Raw genomic sequence first — 18,758 nt, forward strand, 5'->3', positions numbered from 1 at the left:
GTGATATTTCATGTAATATCAAAAAACACAGACTTAGGAACAAATATCCCTTTAACTGTGTAAAGTACTGAGTAAAGTACTGCTGAGTACTAGCACTTTCATTACACCTCAAAAACCTGAGGAACAACCAAACGGTGCTCTAGCCTCCAAACATGTTAATTAAGGATCTAGGAACAAAGCGTAAGTAAAAAAAATTTCACTGGCCACAGGTAAACAGGAAGTATAAGCTTCAAGTTTAGCAGCATATTATCAGAAAAACAGTACATTCAAAAGGGAACACAGTTTACTTGAACAAGTCATTTAAAATAGATACTGATCAAAGCTTCAATTTTTTTACATGACTAGCTACTGACAGTACTTCACCTGCTGGACTAGTGGCCCCCTGTTAAAATCAAAAATTGTTAAACTATTAAAAATGTTCAGAGAGCAGCACACTGCTTACTTACCAACTGTTCAAGCAACCATCTCATTTTTCCACAGTTAAGAAGATACAACAGGCTGGCAGATTTGGGAATTGATCAAAAGGGAAATTTTTGAAACAATTACGTAGCAATAAACCAAAATCAAAATAAAGACAAAGAAAGAAAAAAAAGACTATAACCAAAAACGAACAACATGTAATACTGTCAAGAACCAGACATGATTTTATATCTCCTGGACTCCACAACACAGAACTGAGGCTGCTACAGTGAAAAACAAAAAGGCACAGATAAAAGGTACATACATTTATTTTAACTATGCAAGAGAAGGAAGCTAAGAGTTGAAAAATATTTTTTCTTTAAAGAATTAGGCATTTAAACAGATGTACTGCTGCATTTTATTGACCAGAAAACTAATTCTAAAACCTGCAGTGTGAGAAACTTCTTTTAAAGGAACAAAATGTTAACCATACATTGTCCTTCAGAAAGAGAAACACATTGTATTAACTACCCCTGTAAGAAAAAAGTTCAATATCCATTTCAAGTAAAGATAAGCTGCATAAAAAACATGATGCAACAGCACAATACCACCTAGGCCCAATATCTACAATCTGCCATTAGCACATTTTGCTGATGTCCAGGTTTTTAAAAATCCCATATTTTCTCAGAGATAACTTAGCTTCGCTATTCCATTCACTGTTTAGAAAGGTAAACTTGCCTGTTCTGCTGTCTGCCATTATCCCTGCTTGACTCCCTGTAGGGCAGTTAAATGCATCTGCTCCCTAGCTTCCATTTTCTCTTCAGCAGGCATGTGACACAACAGACAATAGTGCTGGCAAACTGCTCAGAGACAGAAAGCTTCTTTGGAATACCAGGATCTTGATAAACTCTAAAAACACCATCCTCCTGTGAAGAAGTAGGTATGCCAAGGTTTTGCCAGTCTGCAAAATAAAGCTATGGCTAATGGCTACTAACCATGTGACCCAAGAAAGCAAATTTAAACAGTTTCAACTTAATAAAGTGCAGTGGTGTCTGTTTTGCGCAACAAATCACAGAGAATCACACTGTTAACCCACAACTCATAGGTCTTAGAGAAAAAAAAATGTAAAAAGTAAAGCTTACCTCTGTGGATGCATTGTTAACACAGTGTTATGTCAATACTTATAAAACATGGAGGACAGGCTCTCAGTACTCAGACAGAAAGGGCTTGGCACTTCAGCTTGATGATCTGTCTTCCTAATAAAAGCTAATCCTGGATTGGCTACTTTGGTAAATCTGAATGTAAAGCTTCAGGGGATTGGCTGAAACACTTCCTGAGCGATTATCTTTGTGCAGCTCTGGCAAGCAGGAGCCATCCTGTGCATAGAGAAGACAGGCTAAGCTAGGCCTGTTTCAGCAAAGAAACTTAAAAAGAGGTCCTATACATGAACCCTGGTACAAAATAGTCAGATTTTCAAACAGAGAAAAGTCAGCACTAACTGCTTGCTCAAATAAAACAATGCGCCTCATACTAGCATTACTGACTGCACTCAGGATATTTTAAACCTGCAGAAGGGAGGGTTCATCCAGGTCACAAAAGCTATTTTTTCTAAGAGAAAAGCTAAATTCACTTTGCTGCCGTTCTGAAGTGTTGCCTGCGTAGTGAAAGCCATGATTAGAAAAGGGAGGAGAGCATTTTAAAAACAACATGCATGGGAGGGAACAAAATTAACAAATACTGAAGGACCAGGAAGAATCATTTATTACATTTTAAAAACCCAAGGCCCCCCCACTAGTCAGATACACAGAGCACAATTCCATTAAATACTTAGTGTAAACAGTCTAGTTAACCAAAATGTTTGATTGCTACAAAACTATTGTATAATGTATTTCAGATTATACAGTAGGGAGCTCATTACACACACACATCTATCTTTCTCCTAATTTAAAAACAGAATGCTGCAAAAAATAATACAAATTGTCAATATTATACCAAATGCTATGTTCTCCAATTCCCCTCCCCCGCCCCTCAGGCCTTCAAAGCTGTCAGTTAAATAAAAATCTGACTTCCGTATTAGTCGGCTGCAGCTGCAGCTTCCTGTCTATTAACCCTGTCAGATTCAGTACTTTTTAAGATGTAGGCCCTAAGAAGACATGGGTTTCAGCATGTGGAAAAAATACCAGTCTGCTTTCAGATGGAAGCATGAACATCAGCACAGCTCTCTAGATTTTACAGATTTTTACTTCAGTTTTTACCCTAGATTAATTTGAATTTGAAAACATGGAATGTGATTGAAATTAAAACGCAATCCACTTAAACAACCAGTTTGATTTAAAGCCAATTCTCAATCACTTCACTAAAATAAAATGAGCTTTCAAATATCCTGTGATCCAATTCTCTTTCTTACTGCAGTATGTAGAGGAGCAGCAGATTTCTCACTATGCCAAGAGAGGGAAAGGCACAACCAAATGGAGATGTTAAGGGCCAAACTATTACAAAGGCCTCGGCCTAGTCTTTACATTTGTATTCAAAATATTGCACCTGAAAAACTGGTAGTAAGGCAAAAAATTCTATAGGCAGCTGCAAATTACAGTGCTCATGGACATTACAGATAAAAAGAGACTGATTATGAAAATATGACCTTTTATTAAACAAACTTTTTTTGCATAAACAAAGAGGGAGGAGGGAAGGGGCAGATTTAAGATTTAAACGTTAAGTAGAAAATAAACTAAAATAACCAAAGCAAAGCTAAACATTCTTACAATACTGAATTGGGATTTGATATAGAACCCAGGATTGTACAAAAGCAGGCAGTAAAAAGCCTCTCCCTGAAATCAGGAGGAAGGCTAGTTGCCAGTGAAGCCGCACAAGACTCCCTACTTTGCCCTTAAGAGTTATTGATCCCTAAAACAATCACCACAAATAAAGCTAATAAACCCCACCACACCACCAGAAAGGGCAGAATCAGTTTACCAAACAAGTATAAATGCCTTTCCATTGTGATTCTGCTGACTCACATATATGCAATTCAATACAAAAAATAATTCTAGGTTGTAGTGTTGCATGCTGAATGGAAGTCGTTTCTGAGACAACAAGCACCTTCTATGAGGAAATCCCAACCCATTGTCACAAAACAGTGTACATTTTTCAGTGCTCTTGCATTTTAGGCTGTACCAGCAGATTGAAAGCATCAAGTGCAATGCTCATTTATTTCCTAACCAATTCTGGAGTCTCTGCTGGAAGCATTTTCACTTTTAACCCTGGCAATATTTTTCAGGGCAGAGATCAGGAAGGCTCACGGATTATATTGGCAGTTTAGTTCTGTTTTAGGAATGCAGCAGAAACAGAATGCCTCTATTAAGGGAAATGTATAGCTCACTACAGCAGCAACAAAACATTGGAAATGCATGACATTCAAGTGAGCATTTGCAGCAGTTTTCTTTTAATAGTTCAAGCCCTTCAAAGCAGGTTTCTTTCTCACTGTATGCCTAAAACCCTGTGCAGCAAAGGATTATTTCCTCTTATGCATAAATATCCAGATGTTGATTTTTCCATGCAGTAACTGTAAGGGAAAGGGAATTATCAACTATTAAAATTTATTCTTATTAACAAACTGCGTGGCTCTGATATCATTCACATTACAAACAAAAAACTTAACTCCCTATGAAGTGCAGGGAACGAATAATACTGAACATAGTATTTGTCAATGCTCTCTGCTAAGCAAGACGTGGCTCTGTGAAAGCAATGGCGCTGATGGTGGCTGAGCCTGGGCACATTGCCAAGGTGACACACTCGTCCTTAGGGAGAAAATCGGCCACACAGGAGACAGTAACTTATTAGCTGATGCACACAGTAGCAACAGCTTTTGACGAGGCCTCAAGTTCTACCCTTTTTATTCAAGGAAATGTTGGCCTGACTAGAAAGAGTGGTCCAATTGTCTTTGGTCACAAGCCAGCAAAACAAGAACAAAACCCAGAGGGGGTGTACTGCTCGGAATTGGGTTTTGTCCATTATTTTAAAAATATGAAATCAGGAAGGAGAATGCTTCTCTGTTTTTTTGGCCCTGTTAGACACATTTTACTACAGTAGATGGAAGCTCAAATTAAGGAGTTACAGGAACCAGGGGTGCAATCAGTAAATGATGTCTGTTATCCTGTAATAAAAGACAATTCAATGAATGTCCTACTGCTGCTTGACCAATTCTCTTTCATGGAAGTGGTGAATGTTTTGGGTGGGGAAAAGCAAAGAAAACAAAGAAGAGGGGAAGATTTCAAAGAGCTTTGTTAAGGTGAGAAAGAGAGCGATCACAGAGATAAAATTAGCTAGTACTATGGTGCACAACCTTATTACACAGGAGGGCCACAGAAACCTAAGCACAACCTTGTGTGGGCCAACCAGATTCTACATATTTTAATAAGATTTAAAGTTACCTGTATTGATTTATATTTTAAGTTCAGCTTGTTTTGTATGTATTTAGATAGAAACAACCTATGTATAGTATTGTTTACTTAAAAACAAATAAAGAAATCAGTGCATAAAATGTGTATCAGAATTAAAGAACACAGGAAAAAAAACATAACCCTCTCCCTAATCACAAACAAAGAGTATATTTTCTGAGTATATTTTCTGAGTTAGTGAGAAGTCTGAGGTTGTTTCTCAGAAACCAGTTTGTTGAATTTTGTCTCAAAGTGAGAGACACGACACATAACAACAAAATGATAATGAATCAGCCATTAGTATATTGTGTTGACGCAGGCTGTGGGCCTTATGAAATGCACTGATGGGCTGTGTACGGCCCACAAGCCATAGGTTGGGCACCCCTGAGCTAGCATTTGGCCAGTACAATGCTTTGAAGATGTAAGATATTACGAGACAATGGGGAGCCGGGGGTGGGAGGGAGAGTGAGAGCAGGAAAAGAAAGAAAAACAAGTGAAAGAGATGGAAGGGAGAAGAGGAGATGCGGGAAAAGGAGAAAAATAAGAAAGACAGAGTTCATCCTGCACAAACTTCACCCCCAACCTGCCAGAAGCTGAAGCTATTCCCCCAGAGAGCTCCAGTCAGGATATGCCATCCATCAAGAGTGCCAAAACTGCACCCCACCACTCACTACAAACAGGAAGCACCATTTCCTAAGACAGGAGTGGGCAAACACTACAGCCTGTGGGCCAGATCCGGCCCATCAGGGCTTTGGATCCCGCCCACGGGATTGCCACCTCCGTGAGCCCCGTGCTGCTCCCGGAAGCGTCCGGCACCACATCCCTACAGCCCCGGGGAGAGGGGGTAGAGGGCTTTGCGCGCTGCCCTCGCCTGCAGGCACTGCCTCCCGCAGCTCCCATTGGCCAGGAACATGGAACCGTGGCCAACGGGAGCTTCAGGGGACGTACCCACAGGCAAGGGCAGCACGAGGAGCCCTCTTGCTCTTCTCCCCCCCACACCAGGGGCCGCAGGGACATGGTGCTGGCCGCTTCCAGGAGTGGCGCGGGACAGGGCAGGCAGGCAAGGAGCCTGCCCTGGCCCCGGTGCGCGCCGCTGCCGCCCTGGAGCTGCTCCAGGTAAGCAGCGCCAAGCCGGAGCCCGCACCCCGAACCCCTCCTGCACCCCAACCCCCTGCCCTGAGCCCCCTGTCACACCCTGCCTGCACCCCAACCCCCGCTGCACCCCGCACCCCAACCCTCTACCTTGAGCCCCCTGCTGCACCTCGCACCCCTCCTGCACCCCAACCCCCTGCCCAGAGCCCCTGCCACACTCCGCACCCCAACTCCCTTCCGAGCCCCTCGTACATCCCACACCGCTCCTCTGCCCCAACCCCTTGCCCTGAGCCCCTTCCTGCCCACCGCACTCCCTCCCACACCCCAACCCCCTGCCCCAGCCCTACATTCATGGCCTTGCATGCAATTTCCCCACCCATATGTGGCCCTCAGACCAAAAAGTTTGCCCATCCCTGTCCTAAGAGAACCATTGGCTACACCTACCAAAGGCAGGGAGTGCTGTCCTCCAGAAACTCCACCCACTGCTCACTATAGGCAAGAGGAGTGTTTCCTGGAGAGCCCCAAACACCACACCTTCTGTCTAACACTGGCAGAGGTCTCATTCAAGCAGATAAAATTGCAGCAGCCCTAGACAGGGCTCCAATCCCCCAACATACAATGAGAAATACAATTGGAAATAAAAGCAAAAGAAAGCCAATAGGGAAGAGGTGTTTGTGTGTGTGTGTGGGGGGGGGAAATATACACTCCATAAGGAAAAAAGTGGGTTGTTCACAGACTCAGAAGAGAAGCATAATGGATTAAAAACCCACAAGGAAAGGAGGGAGGGACCAGCGGGTGACAGACAGGTCAGTCCTGCAAGTGTGCATATGTGAGAGAGAAAGACACACACACACACACACACACACACACAATGGAAGAGGAGTCACATTCCCAAAGGAAAGGCAGAAAGGGGAGAGGGAGGAAATTACATTAAAAGGCTCTGAGCAAGAGCCCTGTCTCCTGAACATCGAATTCTAAACACTAATTCAGTGTCTTCCCTTGACAGAGATTATATTCCCCTTTCCCATTTTATTCTGAACAAGCTGCAGTGCCAGTAACTGCCTATAGATCATGGCTAGAGCTAGAGATTTGCAATCAGATAAGCAGCAGACAGTTTCCAAATTGTCCCCACCCTGGGGCTCCTATTTTAAATATCTCACTAAATGGGTCTAGAGGTGACTCCAGAGCACCTGCATTTCTAGAATTACTGCCAGAGGCTCAACTATTTGACCTGCTGGAGGAGCTGGTACTTTTGTCAGAAGCCCAGACGGGGAGTCTGCCTAGGCGACGTGACTGAGATGAGCTGATTTGCCACCGAGCTAGAGAGCTTTGTGGCCAGATGTACATTTACTTGTCTATCTGGACAATATTTTTGTAACACTTCTGGTTTAGTTTGTTTGTTCTGGCTCACACTGCTTATTCCTTGTCTCATTGCAGATTAAGTATGCAGACTGGAGAGGTTGATTTTATTTAATTTTATTTATTTATTTATTTGTAATAGGTGTTAAAAGTATTTGCCATGTTATTAAAGCAGGGCATAAGAGAATAATAGTTCTCAGCAGAAACTTTTATAGGTTGAAATAATATGCCTCATGTCCTCCTCTCTTAAAGCAGGTCTCTGTTCATGCTCAGTCATTTGCCAAAGACACCTTTAAGTCCCCAAAGCATGCTAGATTCCTAACTGTAGTGGTGTTTTAAAGAAGGTGCTGCAGCAGCCAGTGCAAATGATTCTGGGGTCTTGTGGGGGTCTTGTCCTGCACTTAATAGGATATCTTGTGCAGAAATAGGAATATCCAAGTTGGGGAGAAACTCTCCAGGCAGAAAAGAATGGTTTGGGACTGACTGACTGTGAGTGAACACTCTGGTCCCAATGCTATTATACCAGTACATCGTTAGTCTATGTGTGAGGGCACATCTGATTTTATTTTCTTATTTTCCATTAGCCCATGTAGGTGTTAGAATACTGGGTGGGTCCTTTCAAGAAAAGTTGACATCTCTCTTGACAATGTTTTACAATTAATTATTTTATATGCTGGTGATTAAGGCGCCAATTTATCCATAGATCTTGTAGATTCCAAGATTTATATGTTAAACAAACACCTTAGCCATGTCTTTGGACACTTGGGGAATTTTTGCATGAGAATCTTTCTAAATGTCTGTGATTTCCTTTCCAGAAACTCATTCTGTGTGTTGGCTAAACCTTGTCTTGACTTCTGTAACCACCTCCTTTCTGGACTTCCCGCTCCAAGTCTATCCAAAATACAGTATTGCCATAGCATTCAAAAATCATGAATTAGGGTCACCAAGAATCATGAGTCTGGTTTCGGTTTTAAAATTTATAAGTTAAATAAGATACATTTTGGATTATTTTCATTTACATTATCATTTTTGATCCTTCAGGCTACATGTTTTCAAGCATTTCTCTGCAACCATGCGAAGCCATAAACTTACTTTTTCTTTTTTTAAATAAAAATGGAGATTCTCATGTATTCAAAAAACTGCAGGAGCCGGAGTTTTTAAGAAGCATACCAAAATATCATAAGCCATGTAATAAAAATTACTAGGAGTGGTAACAGAAAATATTTGCTGCTACCATAATCTTCCTTCTCCCAATCTCTGACTTTATCACCACCCACCTCTGCAAATCATGACCAGCTCATCCCCAGTTTTAATCTCTTCACCAACTTCTTGTCTTCTTTATCCATAGCAAATGTAAGCTATGGTATGACTTTCAAGGCTTTTCACACCTGCAGCTCCTCCTCTTCATTTTATACTACTCCCAATCCCCTCTCCTAATTACTTCCCTTGTCTCCTTCTCCCACTCTGGGCTGTACACCTTCCCTCTTGCCACCACTATGCTTGGAACAGCCTCTTATGCCCTGTGTGCCAATCATTCTCCCTCTCCTCCACCAAATACATCATAAAACCACTTTCACAAAGTTTCTGACATCTCCATCAACGTTTCCATGCTTTCTGGCATTTGTAATGTATAGCACGTGCCTAAGCGACACTAAAATCCTTGGGGCTGGGACTTTGTCTTTTCCATGTTTGTTAACAGGCTGACGAATATAATGAGTTTGCAATATAAAACTGAGAACAAGCACCACTTCTTCCACTTGTGGCCTTTCCCTGTTGTGAAGCCAGGTCTTCTGCATCAGAGTGGAAGGCTGGCCTGCCATTAGCATGCATTGCATTCTCATTAACTAGCATGTGCACACACAATTATATTCATTTCAGTACCTATGGAGTTTCTTTTTGAAGAAGATAGTGATACGCTCTTTTCTTGCACTGTTTGATATGTACTCAATGTTTGTTAAGCCTTCTTACTACTAATTGGTACCTGGTGACTATGTTGAAATGCTTTCCTGAGCTCAACCCAGGGCTAGTCTACACTGGCAACTTTAAAGCGCTGCTGCTGCAGCAGCGCTTTAACGTGGCTTGTGTAGTCGTGGCAGAGTGCTGGGAGAGAGCTCTCCCAGGGCTCTAAAAAACCCACCTCCACAAGAGGCGTGGCTCCCAGCGCTGGTGCACTGTCTACACTAAAGTTATAAATGCAGGCATTACATACTGACACATGGAGAGCAGGGAGTTACTCCGCAAGTGGAGAACCAGTGTTGACAGGGCCAATTCAATCAGGGTGGATGTAGTCCACTCCCAATAATAGATGAGGAGGTGTCAATTCCAGGAGAGGAAAAGCTGCTTCTGTAATGAGCCAGCCACTCCCAGTCCCTATTCAAGCCCAGATTAATGGTGTTAAATTTGCAAATGAATTTTATTACTGCTGTTTCTCTTTGAAGTCTGTTTCTCAAGTTTTTTTGTTCAATGATGGTAACTTTTAAATCTGTAATAGAATGACCAGATGCCTGCATCTGTAACTTTCACTCTATGCATCTGAAGAAGTGAGGTTTTTACCCACGAAAGGTTATGTCCAAATAAATCTGTTAGTCTTTAAGGTGCCACCAGACTCCTTGTTGTTTTTGTAGATACAGACTAACACGGCTACCCCCGATACTGTCTACACTAGCGCTTTATAGCGTTGAAACTTGCTGTGCTCAGGGGGGTGTTTTTTCACACCGAGCAAGAAAGTTGCAGCTCTGTAAAGCGGCTGTGTAGACAAGGCCCCAGTGAAAAACTATGTCAGAGCTGGGCTTGCTGTGAAGGTATTTATGTCCTTATCAAGGACATTGTTCTAAATGTGTGGAGGAACAAAAGCAAAGGGAAGAGAACAGGGGGTGAACTGAGTTATATCTGTGCTATCTATTAATGAGGTAACAAGAGCAGTAGCTCAGGATGACTATCTTTATTAATTAGACTACATAAGTAGCAATATTGAATTGTGCGACTAGTATTCAAGCTCTTTTATTCAATAAATTTGACTTTGTTTTTAAAACTGCAATATGCTTTCATAACAATACAAGTCACACAAGGGCCAGAGACTGTATTGGGTCTACAGGAGTAGTTGCATTGTATACAACATTGTAACTGTACAAAGAGCTGCAAAGCAAAAATAAAAACTGAATTTAGCAGATTTCTGTACTGAAGTCCCATTTATCAGGCTTTGTGGGACATTCAGACACAAGTGTAAGTTTACCTGTGGCGTGATCTTTGGTTTTTGTAAAGAATTATTTTCTCCTCTGTGTAATCCTCTTGATACTTCCCAGTTTCTGAAGATATCCCAGAATGCAACATAACAAGTGCTAGAAGGCTTATTGAAACCATGCTATTTGTGAGGTCACAAGATGCTACATTCTGGGGTATAGTCAATGAAACAGGAAGTACCAAGAGGATTTCACAAGTGGGGGAAGGGAAAGGGGACTCATTTAAAACAAAACAAAAGTCAAAACCACTTTTATGCAGCATTTGTCCACAGGCTGGTAAGGGATGAGTTTAGCACAGAAACTAGCATTTAATTCAGTTTTCACTTTTGTCATTCAGGTCACCTTTGACCTACACCTCTCCATTCCAGCTCAGTTCCTCCCCCTGCATTTTGCCCTTGTTGTGAAATTCCTCCTTTGTCTTTGTGGAATGCCCTCAGGTATTTGTAAACCATAATTGGCTCTCCTGCATGGAATGCAAAAAAGTAATTAGATAACATCTAGATCATCCTGGATATTGGATTTCTCCAAACATTGTAATCCTGCATAAACATGATCCAGGCAAACACTATTATCTGAATTTCATTCCTGGTAAGTAATGCAAATGAATGCTACCTTGTCCACTTCCCTCTATAACTATATTATGGTAGAGACCTATTTAAATTGTAGAAAAAAAAAACTACACCAACAGTCAAGGATTGTCTATGTAGCTACATTAATTGTTTTGAATTTGAACATTTTAAAAAAAACTTTTAATGGCAATAGTTATCTCAGTTCCTAGAGGATAGGAACCACCTAAATCATCATAATTACTCAGACAGAAAAGCAGAGGTACTCCTCTCATGCACTGCCCCAATCCTCAAATTCACACAAAACTCCGAAGTAGCTGGATACTTCTGCTAAAATGATAAACAGTGAAAAAACAAAGCTGAATTTAAATTCTCACCCTTATGCTTCAGAGTTAACGTTCCACTGAGATTAATGGGAGCTGCTTATGTTCTCTCTCTTGACTAGGGTGACCAGACGTCCCGATTTTATCGGGACTGTCCCGATATTTCCTTGTTTGTCCCGCGTCCCGACAGACATGCGGTTGGGACACTGGACAAACAAGGAAATGCCCCGGAGCCTGGAGCCTGGAACTGCTCGCACCCCCCCCCCCCCGCCCCTCCTCCGCCCCCTCCTCCCCCGATTGGCTCCCTCTCCGAATCCCCGCCTCTTCCCCGGGCTCACCATTCCTCCCCCCTCCGCAAGCGCTGGAGGGAGGCCCGGGAGACGCAGGGGAAGCGCGGGGCCGGGGTGAGTAAGAGTCTGGCCTGGCCCCGAGCAGGCAGGACTCAGTTGGGTGGTTGGGAGAGGAGGGGGGCGGCCCGCGGGGCCAGGCGGCGGCTGTTCTCCCCCCCGGGCAGCGGGACTCGGGAGCAGCCGCTGCTGCAGCTCCCACTGCCGCGGGGGGAGGAAGCGGCCATGGCGCTCCGCGGCTGCGGCGCCTCCGAACCCCCCGAGCCGGGGCCTGCTGCGGGGACCCAGCAGCACGTACGCTGGGCCCAGCCCCTGGCCAGTCGCGTCTGGGCTGCTGCCCAGCTGGTGCTATCCCACGGCGGCCCCGGGGCGGAGGCATCAGCAGCCCAGCCCCGTTCGTTCCCCTGCGGGACGGGGGGGCTGGGGCCTGCTGCCCCCACTCCGGGGCCGCCGCGGGATAGCACCAGCTGGGCAGCAGCCCAGACGTGCCTGGCCAGGGGCTGGGCGCAGCGTGCGCGCTGTTGGGTCCCCGCAGCAGGCCCCGGCTCGGGGGGTTCGGGGGCGCCAGAGCTGCAGCCGCGGAGCGCCATGGCCGCTTCCTGCCCCCGCGGCAGTGGGAGCTGCAGCAGCGGCTGCTCCCGAGTCCCGCTGGCCGGGGGTGAGAACAGCCCCCCTCCTCTCCCTACCGCCCAACTGAGTCCTGCCTGCTCGGGGCCAGGCCGGACTCTTACTCACCCCGGCCCCGCGCTTCCCCTGAGTCTCCCGGGCCTCCCTCCAGCGCTTGCGGAGGAAGGGTTTTTTTTTTTTTGGCCCCCCCCCGCCACGCCCCCCCCCCCCCCCGCGTCACCCTCCCTCCCCCCGCGTCCCGATATTTGTCTTGGGTGATCTGGTCACCCTACTCTGGACTGAGTCATGGCAGCCAAGGATCACACAACTCACATGCCATGCATTTGTCAGCCCTATCATGCATCCCTGTAGCCTAGCTCAAACATCACTCATTCCAACTGGACTGTAGATGCATCTTCTGACCACCAGGGGGCTGCAATGACACCAGCTAGACCAGGGGTAGGAAACCTGTGGCATGCAAGCTGGTTTTCAGTGGCACTCACACCCCCGGGGTCCTGGCCACCGGTCCGGGGGGCTCTGCATTTTAATTTAATTTTAAATGAAGCTTCTTAAACGTTTTAAAAACCTTATTTACTTTACATACAACAATAGTTTAGTTATATATTATAGACTTATAGAAAGAGACCTTCTAAAAATGTTAAAATGTATTACTGGCACGCAAAATCTTAAATTAGAGTGAATAAATGAAGACTCGGCACACCACTTCTGAAAGGTTGCCAACCTCTGAGCTAGACAGAAATCCAAACCACACACTTCTTTTCTGGCTGTTCCCCCTGCTGGATCTGACAGGTGAAGGAGAAGGCAACAAAGGCCAGGACTCCGTCCAGATTGGGGCCCAGTACTGGCTTCAGGCTTCTCCAGCTTCCTTTTAACAAAGATCCCTGCTCATCCTGCTACCCTTATTTAGACTGTAAACTCATCAGGGTAGAGACTGTCTCTTGGTTACCTGTGTGTACAGTGTCTATCACACTCAGGCCCTGATGCATGAAGGAGATCCCTATGCTCTACTGTAATACAAATAATAAATAATAATAATACCCACTCCAGCAGCCCTGAAACACCATCATGCCTCCACCTATACACCAAAGACCTCCCACATCCTCCTCCACTTACTCTAGAATCCTACCATCTACCCCAGCCACAGATGCCATGTTTTATGCAGCTCAACATCCTACCCCCACCACTGTTTGGGGCAGGATGTGTGAACCATAAGCTAAAATTTTGAATTATATACAAATTATTTTTAAATGTGGTAATTATGCAAATGAATTAAATAATTGTCATGAAATGTTATATGGAGTTGTACAGAATCTGACAGCTATGCCAGATTCTAATCCCCACTCTTGCAAAGCCTAAATAAATGGCTTTTTACAAAGGATCTAAGATTGGCTGCAGGAAAAGTAATTCTTACCCCACCCCACCCATCAGCTTGGCGTGAAGCGGATGAAAAAACAATCTGCTGCTACTGTTAGCTCCATGGACTTTAGTAGTATCTGGAACTCCTATGTGGAGGTATAGGCCTTTGGATCCATGCAGAGAAGGATCTACCTCCTAGACTGAAGACTTTTCAAGACAGGGACCATGTGTTCACATGCATATGTAACTCAGATCCTGATTGAGGCCTTTGGGCACTGCCATGACATAAAAATTATTAGTACTAGCCATTCCTCTATACTTTTCCTGATTTGCCACCAGATTCCTCTAGGTTGAGTCTTCCTACATGCCTGCTCTGCTCATCCATGGTGGTTTGGCTGGGCTTCAGACTTTCCATTCCTGTCACGAGGGTGGGAAGCATTTCAGCATTTGGCCCTGACAACTATTGTTTCACTCTGCTAGGGTCAGCAATGCATCAGTTCACTTTCAAAACAAAATACTTGCAACTTGAATCTTGGGGTGGGGGATAGGTTAATGAAAGCTTAGAATCCAATGAAAACAGAAAGGAAGGGTAGCAATGGAGTGCCACCACAACCAGTCTCAATCTGCTCCCTGCAACTGGTATTGACACCCTTGCGAGCAGTCTAGAGTGCAAGGATTGAATGGGCCATGAAGACTGCATTCTTGTTTAATCCACAATAGCGTTCATGTATCTTGAGGGGCAGGGAATGGAAGTTTGCAATGTGGCATACCTGTTCTACAAATGGCAGATTTTGGCTGCAATGTGGCACATTTCTTTACTACTAAATTCACACTGAAGAAAAGCTCCAGTGTTTCTTATAATACTATAAAGCACTAAATAACCACAACTGCAATTTTAAAAAACCACCATAAAACCCCTAACCAATATATAACGGCATTAAAAAAAATTACCATCTGGTTTAATCTTATACTTTTACCATGTTTATAACATTTACCTTACAAAATATCTGTTTTCCAGTTATTTTTACTGGCAAAGCTTATTTTTTCAATTCTTCTTAGCAAATTCTTCAGATGGCCATTTCCTGTTTCCTTCTTAATTATTTAAGGCACTTAAATTAAAAAAAAAAAAAAAAAAAACGCTTAGCTCAGATGTATTTGTTAGAGTCATTTGATTTTGGGCACAGTGAAAAGAGGATGAAATTTTACATAATTGTCCAACTAAATCTCCAGATTTCTGTCTGATGTGCACAGCTTTCATAAGTACACGTAAATCTAGGTAAGTTATTAAAAGGCAGAGCAAGATTTGCTGCATAAGCACCAGTCTCTCCCCATAAATGCTCATCTTTAGGCCTCAGAGTGGTTTGCAAGGAGATTGGGGCATTAGAGTGCAAGCTCTTTGGCATGTGGACCATGTCTTCATATGTGCTTCCATGGCACCTACCAGAATGGGGCCCTGATCCTGACCATTACTGTAATATAAATATTAAAAAGTAATAAAAAATACAACTTCAAGTGTATCCTTAAATAGAAATAAGGACTTTTTCTGCCACAGGCATTCTATTAGACAAGCACTGAAAATTTAAAAGCAAGCCTCCTTCATCTTCCCAGTTACACTATAATTTGTTACTTCTACTGTACTAATTATCAAAACATACTCTTGCCCCCTTGTATGTGTAGAAGGGAGCAGCAAAGCACAAGTTTAATAATTTAACATTTTGTCTGCATCCTCTCCTAACTTGAATAGAAATACAGCACCCTCTAGTGTTCTTTTAAGAAGCAGTGCATTGATATCAATTTGAAATCAAGTTTTGCCCATGCTCATGTGGGGCAATATCTATTTAAACTGAGCCCGTTGAATGTCTGTTTGACATATAGAACAGGTTTATATAAACGAGCACACAGAAAATGCTATCCAGAAGAGTTTTTGCATCAGAGTGTATCTCTGATGTAGGAACTGAGTCACGTTTGTTAAATAGTGCTGTGTGAAATGTTCACAACAAAACACAAAAAGAAGGGTTACTTCCCAGTCACTAAGATTATCTGAGAATTCCTTCTGTGTATTCATACAAGGGAGTTGGCATGGACAAGTCTGTACTGGACATCACTGACCTGCCTGAAGACCCTTCTGGAGTCTTAAGATAAGGCTTCTGTGCAAGGGGCACCACATGCCTCTGTATTATACTAGCAATGATGGGTGTGAGTCAAAGCCTTTGAAGACCCTACATTTGAGCCCCATCTAAAAGTTGGTGCAAATCCTGAGAACAGAACCTACAGCGGAGACCAACACTGGCTGTTCTGGGCCTGTTATGGAACAAGCAGAAGGCTGTGCTGTTGCCTTCAATGCTTTCTCTGCACAGCATTTACAATCCCTTCTGGATTTGAGTCCAGACATGGCTCTGGCATCAAGGGGAGCCCTTGTGTCTGGGGAACCAAATGTTTGATATCAGAAGGGGATATTCATGAAGCCCCAATGAATAGCTTTCAAGAAGGATGTACAAGCTCAAGATTCTGGGACACCGTCTGAAGAGTGGGAATGCACAGAGGCCCTCAAAGAACCACCTCCAATATCATTAAAAACTAAGACCAAGTTAATCCAAAAATGTGCTAACGTTAACTAACTTCTGAATAAGCATAATAATTGATTTTATGGTTTTGACGCTAAGTAATGTTAAATTCATGGTTCTGATATGAAACTAGGTAAAACTCAGCTGGTCCTCAGCCTCCCTGAGTTATGATTTTAGATTTCTATTTTGTTAGACCTTAGCGTATTGATCAGGAGGGTGGAACTGGAGAGGTATGAACACAGTCTGACCAAAGCTGAAGGTCTGCACACAAATCCCAGTAAAGATAAAACACTTAATTCCTTACTGGTTGTGTTGCAACTATACTATTCTAGTGCTGCGAGACAGCCAGGTGAGAACAGAGTGGTTCACTTCCCAGAATGTACCGTTATAGCCAACCAAATAGTGATCCAAACTCAAATGGGAGTGCCATGGATACCATCTGCCTTGTCCCTAATGGAGGATAGGAAAAGCACCTCTGATCACTCATAAATTTCTTAATCTTTGGCATTCTTTACAATCTCCTTTTGTCTTTTTTGTTTTGCTTATTACATACACTTCAAAATAACACCTGTTACCATTTAACAGGCAAACAAGACATGAATGTGTCATTAAGACAAATCAAGCTTTAGAAATTCTGCTTTAGAAAAATTCTCATCCATTACATCTGCAAAATCTGTTCTACCCTAGTAAACCTGAATGCTTGTGTTGCTTTGGCAGCTGAACTGATATAACAATTACACTTCATAAAGTAGATTTAAGTGACACTTCTGACTATACTGCTAGAAGTGCTTCCTAAATAGTCTGTAAACTACTTAATGGCTTGTCTTCACTGCAACAGTTTAGCCCTGAGTTAATACACTCAAGTTATTGCACTCTAGCTAGCCTACCTCTAGAGAGTGAATACACTGCAAAACACCACTCCCGCTAAACAAAGTGATTTGGTTAACATCACAGTGATTAGATTAACAGTTGAGCTGTTGTCACTTGAGCTGCTGCATCCCCATTGCATTACTAGCTTGAGCATCAGCAGCATTTGAGCTTTAACCAACCCCACACAGGCCAACTAGTTTGAGTTTAAAGCACCACTTAACTCAAGCTAGTGATTTGTGTGTGGACAGGAGTTGGGTTGGGGCAAAATTTGAATCAGCTCAAACTAACAAGGCAGTGAACACAAGCTCTTATAGTTTTCATAGTCACAGCTCAGGCAGCATAAGGGCTTATATACACAGTGGAGTAATGTGTACTAACTTCTTGTGCAGTAATTGGTCTGTGGAGACCCTGCTGCTGCACAATAAAAGTTTTCTAGTGCACACCAGATGGGTCTACACAAGTGATACTCAGATTGAGGCTCGCGAGTCGCAAGTGGCTCTTTAATGTATCTCCTGCAGCTCTTTGCAGCATATGATATTAAAACACTGTGGAATTTAATTATTAACCAATCTAAGTTATTACCCTATCAGGATTCTTTTAGTATGTTATTAACCAATTGTAGTTGATAAAATAATACTTGGTCAGTCATTTTGCTCTGAGAATAATTTATAAATAGTCAACAAAACAATGAATTCACTCTACTGTGGCTCTTTTGGGTAATGCTGATCACTAATTTGCCTCCTGAACCACTGAGGTCTGAGTATTACTGGTCTACACAGACTAATTAATGCACAACATGTAAGTGTCCTTTAGAATTCACACCCCTGCAGTGTGCAGCACCCCATCATGTAGACAAGTCCTAAGGGTATGTCTACACTACAGAGACTATATTGGCAGAGCTATGCACACACATCCCTGAGTGTAGATGCAGCCTACTCCACCAGAAGACACAACCTCCCCAAACAATGTTAGTTATGTCAACAGAAGCACTCTTGCACTGACAAAGTTGCATCTATATTGGAGGTTATGTTGGCATAGCTACATTGATCAGTGGTGTGTTCTATTCACAACCCCGACCAATATAGCTATGCTGATATAAAGATCAAGCCTAAGAGAATTACTCAGTTTTGTAGTTCAATAACCCAGCCAAGTTTACCTGCTCATAAGGCTGCATTTTCTAATTCCAGTAGATTAGTTAAGACACTTACCAGAAAGACCTAGTTTAGAAGGGACTGTTGTAGAATAAGACGGAGGTGCACTCATGCAGCAGCAGGGGCCAGTGTTTTGTGCAGATATATAATTTTTTAAAAGGAGTATGGATCAACAATGGAGCCCTCTCCGGCCCCCTCAAAAAAGTCAGACCAAATTCAAATTTATGAAGAGAAACCAGACAAAAACTACACATAAAATCAAACAGCATACAAACGAACCCTGAGTTAAACTGGACATCAACTAGTCACCTATTTTTAGAGAAAAACATTAATTTACACCCCATTGTAAGCCCATTTTTAGTATATGTGCTGCCGAAGCGAGAACTATGAAGTCATTACCAACTGATTTCATAACTAAACAATATTAAA

General features: G+C 43.1%; 1 protein-coding gene across 13 annotated transcripts in view; it reads right to left on the bottom strand.

Moving 5' to 3' along the window:
* The window catches only part of ZMYND8 (zinc finger MYND-type containing 8), a 134,395-nt gene that overhangs the window by 104,457 nt on the left and 11,180 nt on the right, over nt 1-18,758 (bottom strand). For 3 of the 13 annotated variants that reach the window (XM_065566644.1, XM_065566647.1, XM_042861115.2), the window contains exon 1: nt 1,542-1,692. The exons of 4 other annotated variants lie outside the window; for them this stretch is intronic. In XM_065566644.1, coding sequence (XP_065422716.1) covers nt 1,542-1,555 — 14 coding nt within the window. In that variant the 5' untranslated portion in view covers nt 1,556-1,692. Of the gene's footprint in view, nt 1-446; nt 823-1,137; nt 1,326-1,541; nt 1,693-18,758 lie in introns of those variants that run through there. 6 more of the 13 variants (XM_065566645.1, XM_065566641.1, XM_065566646.1 and 3 more) reach the window with 4 other exon arrangements.

The sequence above is a fragment of the Chrysemys picta genome, chromosome 13 (genome assembly GCF_011386835.1).
Source record: "Chrysemys picta bellii isolate R12L10 chromosome 13, ASM1138683v2, whole genome shotgun sequence".
In the NCBI taxonomy this organism is placed as follows: Eukaryota; Metazoa; Chordata; order Testudines; family Emydidae; genus Chrysemys; species Chrysemys picta.